Source organism: Vipera berus (assembly GCF_964194415.1).
Source record: "Vipera berus genome assembly, chromosome: 6".
Lineage (NCBI taxonomy): Eukaryota > Metazoa > Chordata > Lepidosauria > Squamata > Viperidae > Vipera > Vipera berus.
The window spans coordinates 75,323,766-75,340,160 of NC_138208.1; the positions used below are offsets into that span (position 1 = coordinate 75,323,766).

General features: G+C 44.6%; 1 protein-coding gene across 1 annotated transcript in view; it reads left to right on the top strand.

The window, feature by feature from the left end:
- TMTC1 (transmembrane O-mannosyltransferase targeting cadherins 1) overlaps positions 1-16,395 on the top strand; it is a 153,013-nt gene that overhangs the window by 7,810 nt on the left and 128,808 nt on the right. Inside the window, exon 2 of the mRNA XM_081330245.1 lies at positions 12,859-13,036. Within this exon, the coding sequence (XP_081186371.1) occupies positions 12,859-13,036 (178 nt within the window). The remainder of the gene's footprint in view (positions 1-12,858; positions 13,037-16,395) is intronic.

The following is a 16,395-nucleotide window of genomic DNA, read 5'->3' on the forward strand; positions in this document are numbered from 1 at the left end:
ATTCACTTTACAACTGTGCTTGTTAACTGCAGTGATTCACAACAATTGTGGAAAGAGAGGGGTCGTAAAAAGGGGCAGAATTCACTTAACAATTGTCTTGCTTAGCAACAAAAATGTTGGGCTCAATTGTCGAGGACTCTGTGTGTGTGTGTGTGTGTGTGTGCGTGTGCATGTGTGTGTGAGAGAGAAAGAGACAGAGAGAGGGAGGGAGAGGGAGGGAGGGAGAGACAGAGAGAGAGAGAGGGAGAGATTTAACTGGAATTTTTCATTTCTCTGATTTATCTTTTTCTTGTGCCCAGGGAATTGACTTTTATTTTGTTTGTTGGCAGGAGAAGGAAGACTATTCCCCCCCCCATACTGTGTACTAATTACTATTTCTCTTTCTTTAAAGGAGAAATGGATTTATATTTTTGGCATCTCATCAGATTTTTTAATCCTGCCAAAAATGCATGCTGTTTTTTTTTTAAAAAAAAACAACAACCCCAAACTACATGACATGCACGTTGAGGTTTCCTTCTGTAGTTTCAGCACCATCAGGATAACATCTGGGCCACTAGAACAAGACTGGGCATTTGTACCAAGGTTCACTTTGTGCAATAAAAAGCAAGAAAGATACCACAGAAGTCTTAGGTCACAAATACGGTGAGGTAAGAGTTCTCTGTTTCTGGTGGGTTATTTGGCAACTGATTCATACAGTGGCAACCTTACCCCCAGGAAGTTTTCTGGAATAAGAAATGATTTTTCTAAGGTATGTCACTGTATGACAAGAGCTTCCACAGAACACAGTATCAGTGTTGCTATATAAATAGAATACTCTTCTGAACGCAGTCTTTACGTTTACAGTCTTAATTAGGAAGGAAGCACCATTAATTTCATTGAAACTCATTTCCTATTTTTTTATCTTAACTGAATTTAAAGTGCAGTTTCCTGGGCTGCCTATTTCTTGTGTCTTTTGAGTTCTTTCCTAGCTACTTCTTTGGTTTGTTTTGATTCTTAGCAGGTTTTTCAACTTCTAGAAGACATTCCAAAGAGTTTGCTACTCTCAAAACACCCCATCCATTTCCTCCTTATTTTCAAGTTCTCCTGTTTCTCTTATGAAGCCAGGTTGCTAAACCTTTCAAATCAGGTTTCCCACATGCGTCTCAGTGAATACTGTTGGTTCTCTCCAAAATATATGGCGAGCAGATGTCTTCTTAAAGGATGTGAGGATTGCCTAAAATGCATGACTCTTCCACAACCCAGTCCATCTTGCTCATTTGTTTTATTTTGTCCAGTATCGCTCACCATTTATCCTCTGTTCCCTTTCCTTCTTCCACTAAAACACAACTAGGAGACGTGGGGGCTTTAATATTATGGTGATAATATTGAACCAAGACAGTAGTGCTAATTGAATAAACAAATGAGTCATGGTTTTGTGTGATGTTTGGATCCAGCCCATTTAGCAATTTTGGATCAAGTTTCTTTCAGTAGTTCCTCTTTATTTCATCATCTGAAAATTTTAAAAAAATCCACTTAATTTCTGCATCATTCCCAAGAAAGAAAAGGAAAAAAAAGAGACTGTATTGGTGTGCAGGAAAGATCTTGTGACACAGGCGAAGAGATGCTGTCTAGGGCAGGGGTAGGCAACCTCGGCTCTTTTATGACTCATGGACTTCAAGTCCCAGAATTCCTGAGCCAGCTGGCTCAGGAATTCTGGGACTTGAAGTCCATGAGTCATAAAAGAGCCGAGGTTGCCTACCCCTGGTCTAGGGGAATGGTCAGATAAGAGGCAACATAGCCTGCAGCTGGATAGTGGTTGGGGAAAGAGGCCCAGAAAGTTCCTCCCTAATTTCTCAGATTGCAAGGAGATTTGTGTGTGTGTGTATGTGTGTGTGTGTGTGTGTGTGTGTGCTTTTCAGATCTGCAAGGTTTTGTCAATGCAGCTTTATAATAAACTAGAGTTAACTTACCAGTCATGTTACCTGTGTAGTCTACCTGGTAAGGGTGACAGAGGTTATGAGTTCTACAAAGCTATTTTGGTAGATCTGTCAGATAAATAAGATTTAATTTCAGTGGTATCTTGGTGCTCTTGGTACTCATTGTTTGTTGGCTACTCAACGGCTAGAACTTGATGTTGGCTGCCTTGTGACTCACTACATTATTCCATACGGGAAACATTTGTTTAGTACTCATTGTTTTTGGTATTCATCGCACCTCCTAGAACCAATTAACGATGAGTACCAAGGTACCACTGTAGTCCAAAATAACAGCATTTTAGAAGAATCTTACGTTTAGCTGCAATTCTCTATCTTCTCACATTATTCATCACATCCATCACATTATTTCTGAGCATAGCAGAAATTAAGAGCCTTTTTCAGTAAGTGCCAGGAGAGACAGATTTCATTCAGTTATCAGACTTTTCAGAAACAGCATGGAACAGCTCCCGGCTGGATTTGGAGGCTAAGCAGGATTGGACCTGGTTAGCACTTGGATGGGAAACCAACAGACAATGCCAGAACTGTGGGTTAGTTGGGAAATGGAAAAGCATCCTAGAAGACGGCACCTGTGATGGTTGGATATGTTCATGAAGTTGTGAGGAGCCTTTAAATATAAATTGTATTCATTCATAATTAGTTTAATTTAAAAAATGTATCAATTATCTCCCATCATTCTACTGCATATAATGATTCCCAATTTATGTCCAACTATATCTTTTAGATAGGGACGTGGTGGCTCAGTGGGTTAGGATGCTGAGCTTGTCGATCAGAAGGTCAGCAGTTTGGCGGGTCAAATCCCGAGTGCCGCGTAACAGAGTGAGCGCCTGTTACTCGTCCCAGCCTCTACCAACCTAGCAGTTCGAAAGCATGTAAAAATGCAAGTAGAAAAATAGGGACCACTACCGTGGGAAGATAACAGCGTTCCGTGCGCCTTTGGCGTCTAGTCATGCCGGCCACATGACCACGGAGACATCCTCGGCCAAACGCTGGCTCTTCGGCTTTGAAATGGAGATGAGCACCGGCCCCTACAGTCGGAAACGACTAGCACACATGTGCGGGGGAACCTTTACCTTTTACTTACCGTATATACTTGAGTATAAGCCGAATTTTTCAGCCCACTTTTTGGGCTGAAAAATTCCACTTCGGCTTATACTCCAGTCAACAAAAAAACTTACCGAGGACTTGTGCGCGGCCGAGGCTTTGGTGCTTCCGGGATCGCGCGCACCTCTCCCAAGCCACCGCAGTCCGAGACCTGCAGGTCTCCGTTCCTCCGCGCCCTGCCTGCCTGCTTCTTTCAGCTGTCTGCCCATCAGCTGTCCATAGGGATGCTGCAAAGCTCTCCTTCTCTAGGCCTTGGACTCCCTCCTGGCTGAAGAGTAGATGAACCAAGCCAGCAAGGAGACAAAATGTTTCTGCAGCTGTTTTTCCTCTGAAGGTTTTTTTTGTTTTTTTTTTTAAAGTAATCTCCGAAGGTTATGCCAGAAAATGGAGGACGCTGGGTCTTTGCAAGCTTTAGCTGTCCGCCTGGCTGCCTGAAGGCCGCCCTTTTCAGGCAGTCTGACAGACAGCTAAAACTTGCAAAGACCCAGCGTCCTCCATTTTCTGGCACAACTTTTAGGGATTTATTATTATTATTCCTACTACTACTATTACTACTACTACTACTTCAGGAGTAAAAAGTTGCAGAAAAAAATTCTCTCCTTACTAGCTTAGTTCCTCTACTCTTCCATCTGGAGCCAAGGTAAGATTTTAAAAAGGGATATTGGTTGGAAGGCAGAGGGAGAGTTTAGTTTTAGCATCTAAAAAAAAGGGGGGGGGGAAATCAGCGAGTACATCCCAACCAGCTTTTTATGTTTTTGTTATTGAAGAAATATGGGGGAGGGGGAGGGGTTCTGGGGTGGGTTGGGGAGGGGATAATATTGTAACTTCAATAAAAATTTTCAATAAAAAAAAAAGAAATATGGCTTTCTGGGGGAAGGTGGGGAGGGCGTTAAGGAAGGAAAGGGTTTTTGGAAGCTCGTCCTGAAGCTGCCTTTTGTGCAAGGGGCCTTTTCTCAAAGCCTAGAGAGGCAGCTTTGTTGCCTCCCCGTAGACAGCTGATGGGCGAACACCAAAAGCTCCAAAAGGCTAGGGAACTAGTCCCAGAACACCTTGGTAGGAGGAAGGGCAGAGGCAGAATTGGGAAAGAGGTAAGACAGGGTTTTCCTTCCCAGATGTTTCTCTTTGGCAAGACAGCCAGCTGTGCTGAAGCCCAGTATCTGGGGGTGGGGGAGACCTGAGGCAGGCGGGCTGGTGCTTGCATTAGGCCTCCCAGGATCCCAGAGGCTTGCAGAGCGCGGATCCAGCCTCCGAGGCATGCAGAACGGCGGATCGGCTTATACTCGAGTCAACAACTTTTCCCAGTTTTTGGGGGTGAAATTGGGGGTCTCGGCTTATACTCGAGTCGGCTTATACTCAAGTATATACGGTATATCTTTTAGGACAAACCCTAATCCTCTTTTGATTATCTTTGAGAAGTTCTGGAGAACTAGGGAAGTGTCAGAACTGGAGAGAAGCAAAAGTGACCCGCTCCATGAAGAAAGGAAAAAAGAGCCCTCTGAGTACCTAATAGTGGACTTATCAATAGCTGGAAAGACGTTAGAGGAAATAATAAAGCAGCCAAATTGCTACTCCTTGTTTGACAAGGATACAATTGTAATGGACAAGTGGAGTGTCTGCATAAAATTTGATTTCAGCAAAGCTTTTCACAGGGTTTCACATGGCATGTTCTCTTAAAAAGGTAAAGGTTCCCCCGCACATGTGTGCTAGTCGTTTCCGACTCTAGGGGCTGGTGCTCATCTCCGTTTCAAAGCCGAAGAGCCATGTGGTCATGTGGCCGGCATGACTAGACGCCAAAGGCGCACGGAGCGCTGTTACCTTCCCACGGTAGTGGTCCCTATTTTTCTACTTGCATTTTTACGTGCTTTCGAACTGCTAGGTTTTGGGTTGCAGTTTGGGCACTCAGTCTCTAAAAAGTTCGTCATCACTGCTCTATAAGAATAAACTTGGGATTTCAGTTTGAAGAAGATTTAGGGACATGGTAGTTTTGTTAAAGTACATAAAGAGAATTACAGGGAAGATGGCAAAGAACTATTTTTGGTGGCCTTAAAAACCAGGACCAGAAATAGGCTTGTATACATTGCAGCTACTTAAATTTCATTTAAATGTAAGAAAAACATCCTGATAATTAGATCAGTACATCAGTGGAACAATCTGTCTATGGAAGGGCTTTTCAACCAGTGGTACGGGTACCACCTGTGGTACATTGGCACCTGGCAGGTGGTACGCGACCATCCTAGAAAAGTGGTAGTTGGGGAGGGGAGTGAGCTGAACTGGTGGCAGCACCGCACAAGTCTGAGTGAGAGATGGCTGGAGCTGCAGGGCTGTCAGGGCTCAGTGGAATCGCCAGGATCAGCGCCAGGCTCTAGCTGCAGCTTGGTGCTGATCCTGGCGTTTCTGAGCCCAGAAGAAGCGCCAATCAGCTGGAATGTTGCAGCATCTCCAGGGTCTTGTGATTTACATTCAGATGCTTGGCAACTGATTCATATTTATGATGGTCACAGTGTCCCAGGGTCATGTGAAGTGACCAAAGCCTGCAGACAGGGGGAATAAAAACCAAACACCCCCCCATCCCACCCCCACTGCCAATCCTCAACAGAAATGCTCACAACAGTGAAAACCTCAGACAGGAGGAAGAGCGCCACTGGGTGGGCAGGCAGGTGTCTTGCTTGGCTGTGGCTTGGGGGGCACTTTTTTCAGTGCCATTGTAACTTCAAACAGTCACTAAGCAAACTGTTGTAAGTCAAGGACTACCTGTACTTCATCACTTTTTTTTTTGGTCATCAAGTTTTTGATACCTTGCTAGGCGACTGGTGGTACTCGGATGTTGCCATATCCTAAAAGTGGGTGAAAAGGTTGAAAAGCCCTGGTCTATGGCACTTGTGGGTTTTCAATTCTTTAAAAAGTAGTTGGACACCCATCTCTTGATGTTGGCCTACTGTATTTGATTTTCATGCACATTGCAGAGGGTTGATGATCTTCACAGTCACTTTCAACTCCACAATCTAGAATTCTATGAATCCTTATATTGAAATATTATACAAACAAGGGTACTTTGAGAATCTTGTTGGACACAATTTGTTGGCCTAGATGAGATTAAGTGGCATTTCAAAGTATTAAATTAAAAGGCAGATTATTTAGTTTGGAATTAGAAGGTTGCCAGTTTTGGCTTATAAATCATGCTCGATGGCTTAGCATGTTGTGCAAATCTATCCAGTTGTGATTTATTCATTAGACTATGGATTAGCATATCCATATCGATTAACAAATAGCACAATATACAAACTGAGAGAATATCAGGTGGTGTGTATTCTGTCTTGGAATCATTCTTGCATTCGAAAAAGATTTTGAACAGACTTCAAGAGTATTAATTGCTTGGCTTTATTTTTCTCCGTAAAAGCTGGTTTGATCCTTGAAAGGAATCTGACAGAATTACTCTTAGTTTCTCGTCATATCATATCTATCTATTGACTTTTACTAAGAATTACAGACTGGGTCGGTCTGGGATGTGCAATTCCATCTATGACCAGATGATAAATCCCAGATGTAGAGGGGGCCCCCTATCCACAGCCACTCCGTTTTACCAGGGTTCAGCTGAATTCTGTTGTCCCTCATCCATGCCACCACAGCTACCAGGCACCACAAGAGAGCATCCATAGCATCACACACACAGTGCACATGGTTTGGAGTAACAAGCTCTGAACTGCATATGAATATAAATGAGATGATGTGTAATTTGCTCACTAGGCAGTTTAATACCTGTCCTATTAACAATTTCTTTGTTTTTAAACTTATTTCCCTATGCAAAGACTCCTGCCCTTTCCAACCATTCTGAGGATAACCGACGAGAATAATAAAGATAGAATTCTTTTCTGTGGTAATGGAAGGCATCTATTGCTTTTACTCTTTCATTCTTTTTGGGACAACTATACAGGTAATCTTCCACTTATGACCGGTGTTCAGAGTTTCAACGGCCTTGGATGGGGTGCTTTATGGCCCATCGTAAAATATTGCACAAACCTCCCTGTGGGTCACAATATTGCATTTCAGATGTTTGGCAATCTTCAGATTTATGATTGGTTGCAGTATTCTGTAGTCACATGACCACAGTGTATTTTGCTGGTTTCTGGTGTCTTTTTGCCAATTTCTGGCAAACCCCCTCATTTATTTAGGAGAAGGGGTTGCACTTATGATTGTGTGATTCACTGTAAAAAATGGTCATAAAATCAGGTCTGGTCATGTGGGGTGCCTTGACTTGCAACCTTCATGACTTAACTCCTGAAATTCTGGTCCTATTTGCAGTTGTAAGTCAAGGACTACCTGTACATTCAAAAAGTATTATATAAGATTTTCCCAAGTTATTGCCCTCCCAAATATACATAATTTCAGTGCCTGTAATTCAGAACTGGAGTACTCTGCTGGATTCTTTAGTGAATTGAGCTAGCTGGATCTATTGATTTTTTTAAAAAAAATTCTCTACAGCTGGAAGGTCTTTAATCAGGGAGATCATGTAAATATTAGCCCCGTTTTGTTTGAATTGTTTTGTTAGTCTCCAGTCAGATGCAAGTTGACATTAGCTGTGTGCCCATATTGCACTAAGCTGCAGTTTGTTTAGCAATAATTTATTTCAGAGATGCTCACACTGAGTTCCAAATGCTGTATGTTTCCCCTTAAAGTCTTAATATTTTAATTTCTAAAGTGACAGAAGAGACTGATTAAGATGGGAATGTAATCATATTGAATATATATTTAAATTTTAATTTTAATAGAATAAAATAAGAATTACTCTTTATTGTTGCCCTATTATTTTGGGGGGGGGGAGGGGCGGGGGAGGCAGCCTTTTGCATGTCAGTCAAATATCTCAAGTATGCCCATTAGCCCAGAAAATCTGGGCACTCCTGGTTTGTTGCATAAATCATAATTGGCTGGCTTCATATACAGGTGAAACTTGAAAAATTAGAATATCGTGCAAAAGTTCATTTATTTCAGTAATGCAACTTAAAAGGGGAAACTAATATATGAGATTGACTCATTACATGCAAAGCAAGATAGTTCAAGCTGTGATTTGTCATAATTGTGATGATTATGGCTTACAGCTCATGAAAACCCCAAATCCACAATCCACAATCTCAGTAAATTAGAATATTGTGAAAAGGTGCAATATTCTAGGCTCAAAGTGTCCCACTCTAATCAGCTAATTAAGCCATAACACCTGCAAAGGGTTCCTGAGCCTTTAAATGGTCTCTCAGTCTGGTTCAGTAGGAATCACAATCATGGGGAAGACTGATGACCTGACAGTTGTGCAGAAAACCATCATTGACACCCTCCATAAGGAGGGAAAGCCTCAAAAGGTAATTGCAAAAGAAGTTGGATGTTCCCAAAGTACTGTATCAAAGCACATTAATAGAAAGTTATGTGGAAGGGAAAAGTGTGGAAGAAAAAGGTGCACAAGCAGCAGGGATGACTGCAGCCTGGAGAGGATTGTCAGGAAAAGGCCATTCAAAAGTGTTGGGGACTTTCACAAGGAGTGGACCGAGGCTGGAGTCAGTGCATCAAGAGCCACCACACATAGACATGGGCTTCAAATGTCGTATTCCTCTTGTCAAGCCACTCCTGAACAACAAACAACGTCAGAAGCGTCTTACCTGGGCTAAAGAAAAACAGACCTGGTCTGTTGCTCAGTGGTCCAAAGTCCTCTTTTCTGATGAGAGCAACTTTTGCATCTCATTTGGAAACCAAGGACCCAGAGTCTGGAGGAAGAATGGAGAGGCACACATTGCAAGATGCTTGAAGTCCAGTGTGAAGTTTCCACAGTCTGTGTTGATTTGGGGAGCCATGTCATCTGCTGGTGTTGGTCCACTGTGCTTCATTAAGTCCAGGGTCAACGCAGCCGTCTACCAGGAGATTTTGGAGCACTTCATGCTTCCTTCAGTAGACGAGCTTAATGGGGATGCTGACTTCATTTTCCAGCAGGACTTGGCACCTGCCTACACTGCCAAAAGCACCAAAACCTGGTTCAATGACCGTGGGATTACCGTGCTTGATTGGCCAGCAAACTCGCCTGACCTGAACCCCATAGAGAATCTATGGGGCATTGCCAAGAGAAAGATGAGAGATATGAGACCAAACAATGCAGAAGAGCTAAAGGCCGCTATTGAAGTATCCTGGTCTTCCATAACACCTCAGCAGTGCCACAGGCTGATAGCTTCCATGCCAGGCCGCATTGAGGCAGTAATTGCTGCAAAAGGGGCCCAAACCAAGTCCTGAGTACATATGCATGCTTATACTTTTCAGAGGTCCAATATTGTTCTAGGTACACTCGTTTTATTGATTGCATGTAATATTCTAATTTTCTGAGATTGTGGATTTGGGGTTTTCATGAGCTGTAAGCCATAATCATCACAATTATGACAAATCACGGCTTGAACTATCTTGCTTTGCATGTAATGAGTCTATCTCATATATTAGTTTCCCCTTTTAAGTTGCATTACTGAAATAAATGAACTTTTGCACGATATTCTAATTTTCCGAGTTTCACCTGTAACATGTTAAGTTGTAGTATCTAAATTACAGCGTCTCTGTTAAAAATCATATTAAACCCAAACCAGACAGACCACACTGTAGCCTAGTGAGATGATTAAGACAGTCATCTCAGCAGCTTAAAGAAGATTCAGGGTGAAACTATCTATTCTTTCTTTTACTGATAGGGCTCCAAAGGGCTCCCTTCCAAAACAGCTTAAACAGAAATCCTTGTGAGCCAGAACTGTCTTGCAATTCCCATCCTTGATCTTGTCATGTCTCATTTATTTATACTTGCAGAGTTCTCCGCCTCTGGAAATACCTTGAAGCAATTCTATAAAATGAGTAGGAGCAAAGATCAACCGATGTGCTGTAGTGGTTAAGAAGTTGGACTGAAGCCAGGGAGAATGAAATTCAAGGCCACCCTCAGTTATGGAAAACATTTGGATGACTTTCGGCCAGCTGTCACCAGCCCACGCACTTCATAAGTAGGGATGACCTATGAGTAGATCTGACACAACCACTTGTTGACAGAAAAGAGTTACATTTTTTCTGGCTTTCTTTCCTGCTATTTGGTGGGGAGTCAGATCTTATATAGACCAATCATAGGCTGATTGTGGAGAAAATTGTACACCACTTGTACCCCTGGACGAAAGGCAGGTTACAGAACTAATGAAGAAATAACACTAAGCCAGAATGCACTGCAGTAAGCCATAATGCAGTTTGCTTGGTTTGAGCTTAGATGTGTTCACTAAACCATGTTCAGAAATGTTAACATTATGTTTCAATCTTCTCAGAGCCTGGGAAAGACCTAATTCCCTTTCTTCTTCAATAAATCTGAACATAGGCATCTTGGTGAAAATTTTGTGTTCTCCTACTGAACGTTTGTTATGACTTTCCAGAGCTAGATGCTTTCATTTTTAGAATCCAGTTTCTTGGAGTGGCTGAGGTAGAGAGTTCTTATTTCTCTTGCTGTCCAACCTTTGATGGACAGGAGAGCTAGTTGGTCCATTTTCCTGATACCAGAGGAATGTGCTGATGTGTAATGCTTGTTTTGTTTTTCAACTTGCCTTCCTTTTTCCCAGGGTTGTTCCAGACCCTTTGGTGCAGCTATCTTCAAACAAAGAAGAGTAAAAAAAAAAATCCTGCCATGGGAAACGGCTAAATAACAGTTCATTAGCACATTCAGTGTAGCACCTTCAATTGGATTTATGTATTTCATCACACTAAATATTTTAATCAGATTACACATCACTGTGATAATTCAGTCACTAATACTCTCCTGTGAATTTCTGCAGTCACTACCATATTTTTATTCCAACATCGTAGTCTAGCCATTTTTGCATTTCGTTTCCCAGTCCTTTTCCTTTTGCAGCCACATGGTTATAGTTGTACTGCCTGGTTAGCAACCATTAAAGATACAACAGAGCATCAAATTGATTAATTAAAGGTAGATTTGGGGGAAAGGAGTTGCAGACAGGGTTGGTGTTTCAACAGCACAGCAGAGATTCAGGGAAGAACTGGACGTCCCCTATCCCATCCCAACTCCTTTTGTCTTATTCTTCAGCAGGAGTATCTCCAGGGAGGTGTCAAAAATTCCCAAAGAGGCCTACAGCCATGTGACCAAACCTCACTCCTTTTTTATCTAGGTCACAACACTCATGTCTTCCATCTTGACTTAGTTGATCTCCCTCAAACACCTTGCTCTTCAGACATTTAGACAAAGACATGAAATCTTTAAGGCAAAGTTGTATGCTTTCTCTTGATTCCATACTCTCCTCCTTCCTCCGAGGAGGCCCTCCTGTCCTCTGGATCCCACCACAGAAAGATGGGTTGCTGGGCTCACTTCCCGAGAGAACTGAATGTGCTGCTTCTTTGGCCTCGTTCTGTTTCATCCACAGAAGTAGAGAAACAAAAGAGTCTTCCCAGGGAAAGTCATATTTATATCATGCTTATTTGTAAATAGTTGCTGCTCTGTTAGCCAGGGTGGAGCTAAAATTAGTTCCATGTAACCAAGGAAAAAAGTACTTGTAAACTGAAAAGGAAATAATTTTTCCTCCGCCTTTCTAATTCAGGCTGAGGATTGGCAGAAGTGATTGACTCGGTGGTAGGGAACAAATAGTTTGGACCTTACAGATCTCTGGAAATCTCCAGCAGTTTTCTACCTAGATCTGACTGACTGGTTGACTAGAGATAGCCCTTGGATAGGCAGAGCAGTATGTGAATCAAGGGAACTTCATATATTTGTAGGTATATGGTGATCAGTCTGTAAATATTTGTAATCAACCCACTGAGTCATTGTTTTAGAGATATTTCCTTAGCTAAACAGAGAAATGGAATAGCCACAAGTGGGAAAAGAACAATTGGAGCAGGAGTAACTTCCAACTTCCTACCAGCTTCCCCATTGACTTCCCTTGTAAGAAGCTGGCAGGGGCCACTAGAAATGATGATCCCATAACTGCAGTTGACTGTACTGGACCAGCCACAACTTTGCCAAATTTAAATCCCTTCGGAATTGTGGGTCCCAGATTTGGATTCATTCTGTAAGTTAGCCCATTTGAGGTACATTGATTCAAAAACTGTGGTCCTGTGGTGCACCGTTTTGCCCACTTCAAGGTTACAAACAAACAGATATGAGAGTTTTAGCAGTATACAGGTTCTCTACATGGATTAATTTGAACTAGTTATGAGTTTATGTAGATCAGGGGTCTTCAAACCTGGCCCTTTCATGACTTGTGGACTGGCTAAGGAATTCTGGGAGTTGAAGTCCACAAGTCATAAAAGGGCCAGGTTTGAAGACCCTTGATGTAGATCAGGGGTGTCAAACTCAATTTCATTGAGGGCCGCATCAGCATTGCGGTTGCCCTCAGGGGGCCGGGTGGGTATGGCCAGGGTGGGCGTGGGCTACTGGGTGGGCGTGGCTAGAGTGCGTATGGCCTACTGGGTGGGCGTGGCCAGCTCTACATCGTTCGCATCAAGGGTGCCTATGGGGGCCTGGGCAGGAGTGGGACAGATCTGAGGGTCTCTGGCAGAAGGAGGGTCTCTGGGCCAGGGCCAAGGCAGTGGGGGCCGTTCCCTCACTGTTTCCAGGATGGCTTCGCGGGCCACATGAAACCACTTCGCGGGCCGGATCCGGGCCCTGGGCCTTGTGTTTGACATGTCTGATGTAGATGGATATTCTGTTTCCTCTAACACTGCATTTTTCCATTCAGTATCTATTACAATTCTGACTTTCAATATCTATTACAATTCTGCTTTCTTACAGGCTGAACATACTGTTGGCTGGGATGAATCCCTTCTACTTCCATGCCTTGAATGTAGTCCTGCATTGCCTTGTGACACTTGTGCTGATGTATACTTGTAACAAAACTGTTTTCAAGGATAGCGGCCTGGCTTTTGTCACAGCTCTATTTTTTGCTGCCCACCCCATTCACACTGAGGCCGTAAGTATGCGAGATCACTTCATGCTACAATTACAATCCAGCTTCATGAAAGTTTAGATCTTCCCAATCACTGACAATCTCTCCTATAAAGATGAGTGTAATGTTGGCTTCATTAAAGACAACTTCATATCTTCTCAATAGTTGTGATAGATCTTTGAGAGCACTTAAGACTTTAGATCTAATCTCATGTAGAGCAAGTTTTCTTAGAAATAAATCCTATGTATTTCAGTGAGACTTATTTCATACGAGTTTGCTTCTGATATGAATAATTTAAATAATTTGAGAATATTTTTAATTAACTGCCTCAATCAATACTGTTTAAAAAAAGGCTAAGTGTTTCATGGAAGAATAATGAGAAGTTTAAAAATCACACAATGTTTTTTAATATACTTTAATATACTGTTTTTTTAATATACTTAGGGTTTTAATATTTATATATATATATTATTGTTTTTATTGTGGGCAATAATTTAATTCTTTTTTAACTTTTGTACTTTTGTAGTTTTAAGATATGCCCTGTTCACCGCCCTGAGTCCTTCGGGAGAAGGGCGGTATAAAAAGTTAATTAAATAAATAAATAAATAAATAAAATAAATGAAGAGGTGCAAAAATTAGTACCATGGGAATAAACTGTTTTGGAAATTCTGAAACTTTCCACCCAATGCTGAATCTGAACCTTGCTGTTCCCAGGAGATGGTTTTGTGGTTTCTGGGAATAAATTATCTGAACCAGAAACAGCTCATAGTGTGTTAGATATAACATTTCAGATAAAAAAGGTCTATTCTGAATCTAGATCTCATTCAGATCATCTTGAATCACATTTGGTTTGGACAATTTACATCTGAAAAATCCTAAATGCCCCAAATGGCATCAATTATCATTTAGTTAGGTTTTGTTTTGGGAGATTAGCTTCATTAAAAGTACCCTGCAAAATGTTGGAAATATTCCTCATTCTGATTGATTTATAAATCTTAATTATTTTTTTAAATCCCATTTATATCCCGCCCTTCTCCGAAGACTCAAGGCAGCTTTACAATTTAAAGCACAAATCAATGTGCTTAGCAATTTTAAAAATGATTTGTCACTACGAGCTTATACAGGTAGTCCTCAATTTACAATGGTTCACTTAGTGATGTTCGCAGTTACAACGGTACTGAAAAAAGTGACTTATGATTTTTCACACTTATGGTCACGTGATTTACTTTGGATGCTTGTTAACTGACTCACATTTATGACGGTTGCAGTGTCCTGGGTCAAGTGGTCCCCTTTTGCAACCTTTTGATAAGCAAAGCTAATGGGGAAGCCAGATTCACTTAACAACCCTGTTACTAATTTAACAGCTGCAGTGATTCACTTCACAAATGTGGCAAGAGAATTCATAAAATGAGGCAAAACTCACTTAACAAATATTTCACTTAGCAACATGAATATTGGACTCAATTGTGATCGCACATTGAGGACTACCGTATTTTCCGGCGTATAAGACGACCCGGCGTATAAGACGACCCCCTACTTTTAAGAAGATTTTCAAGGTTTTGTCTTATACGCCGGAAAATACTTACATGCCCTGCCCGTCGCAGAGGAGGCGAAGGCCCGACTGGCCCCGCCGGCCCTCCCGCTGCTCCCGTGCTTCTGCCGGCCCCCAAGGCGCAACGTTTCCCAGGCGGCAGGCAGCGCTGGAGGGCAGCCGCCACCCCGCCACGGCCGGCGCCCCTCCTGCTTCCCCCCCAGGCCTTGAACCTCTCCCATTGGGCGCAGGGCGGGGCAGCTCCGCCCGCAGCCTCTTTTTTAGAACTCGTGCGCTTCCCTCTCACCGTCGGCCGAGGCGGTCCCTCTTCCCGGCCGGCTTCCCGCCCTGCCCCTCATGGAGCTGGACTGGGCGTGCATTGGAGTTGCAGCGCATTGGAGTAAGCGCCGGCAGAGGCTGCTCTTCGGTCACCCGCCGGGAAACTTGCCAAACCGGGAGAGCGACTGCCGCGCCCACGCCCCTCCTGGGACGCCGCGCCTGCCTGCCTCTTAAAGTGCCCACCCTGCATCCCTCTGGCCAAGGCAAAGGCGGCTGATGAGGACACCGACCTCGCTCCACGGGCGGCGGGAAGAGCTGCCACGTCTGGGGACTCCTCCTCCTCCTTCCCCCCTCCCGCCACCCTCTCGCCTCACGAAACGGCCTCTTAGTCCGGCGCGCAGCTCCGATCCCGGCTGCCTGCTGGCTCATCTCGGTTGCGCTGATGCGCCCGAGCGGCTGCTTCTCCCTCCTCGGCGGCTTGCCTTTCCCCGGCTTGCCCCCCACCCCCCTGAAATTCTCGCCCGCTTTCACAGACTTGTTCTTTTACACCGGCTGCAAGTACCAGGAGCCAAAGGCAGCCTCTCCGAAAGCCTCACACCCAAAGACGCAGGCATGCCCACACCGAGGAACGCCGCCGCTGGCGAGGCTCGCAGACGCCGCCGCTGCCGTTCTTTCTTTCTCGTTCGCGGGAGCGCACGGCGGCGTGCGCATACAGAGGCGTATATAGACCCAGGGAGCCGCCGAGCCTTCCCCCACCCGGAGAGAGAAGCGTTGCTGTGTCGGCGCAGGCACAGATACCCCTCGCTCGCGAGCAGCCTTGCCCTAGCCCGCCGGTCGCGCCCCCCCAGATGTTGCGCCCGGTGCGGCCGGCCCCCCCTGCACCCCCCACGCTACGCCACTGCCTTTTAAATCAAGCTCCCTTTCCTCCCTGCTCCCTGTTTCCCTCCCTGTTTCCCTGCTCCGCCTGCTCTGTGATTGGCCCAGCTTTGCTCCTTTCCCACCAAAGGGGCGCCTCGCCTTATTGTCTCTGAGCTCTCTCGCCTGCTGCGCTGCTGCTCTCAGTTCCGCACTCCAAGCAAGCAATTCTTGTGGTCAGCGCGAGTCAGGCGGTGCCTCGGCGGGAGCAAAGGCTCTCCCTTCCTACGGTCGAGCGGGGCGCCTCTGGGGACCACCTGCCCGTCCTCTCGTCGGGGACCTGACAGCCAAGCATTGGAGGCGCTAGCACGGCCAGTCCTTGAGAGAGCAACGGCAGCCGCTGCAGTAGCCGCCCCAGAAGCTGACGAGACCACGGGTCGCCATCGCCTGCCTCCATTCAGCCCAGGGCTCCAGCTGAGCGGGAGTCGTGTTTCTGCGAAGAGGCAGTGGCCGTGGCGGCGGCAAAGGACTCAAGAAAACTTCCTGTCGCTGGGGAAGGACGACGAAGTCACCCCCGGCAGCGGCTGCTCGAGACAACGGGCGCGGGCTAGTCCCGCTCCTCTCATCAGGGACCTGTCAGCCAGCATTGGAGGCGCTAGCACGGCCAGTCCTTGAGAGAGCAATGGCAGCAGCTGCAGTAGCCGCCCCAGAAGCAGAC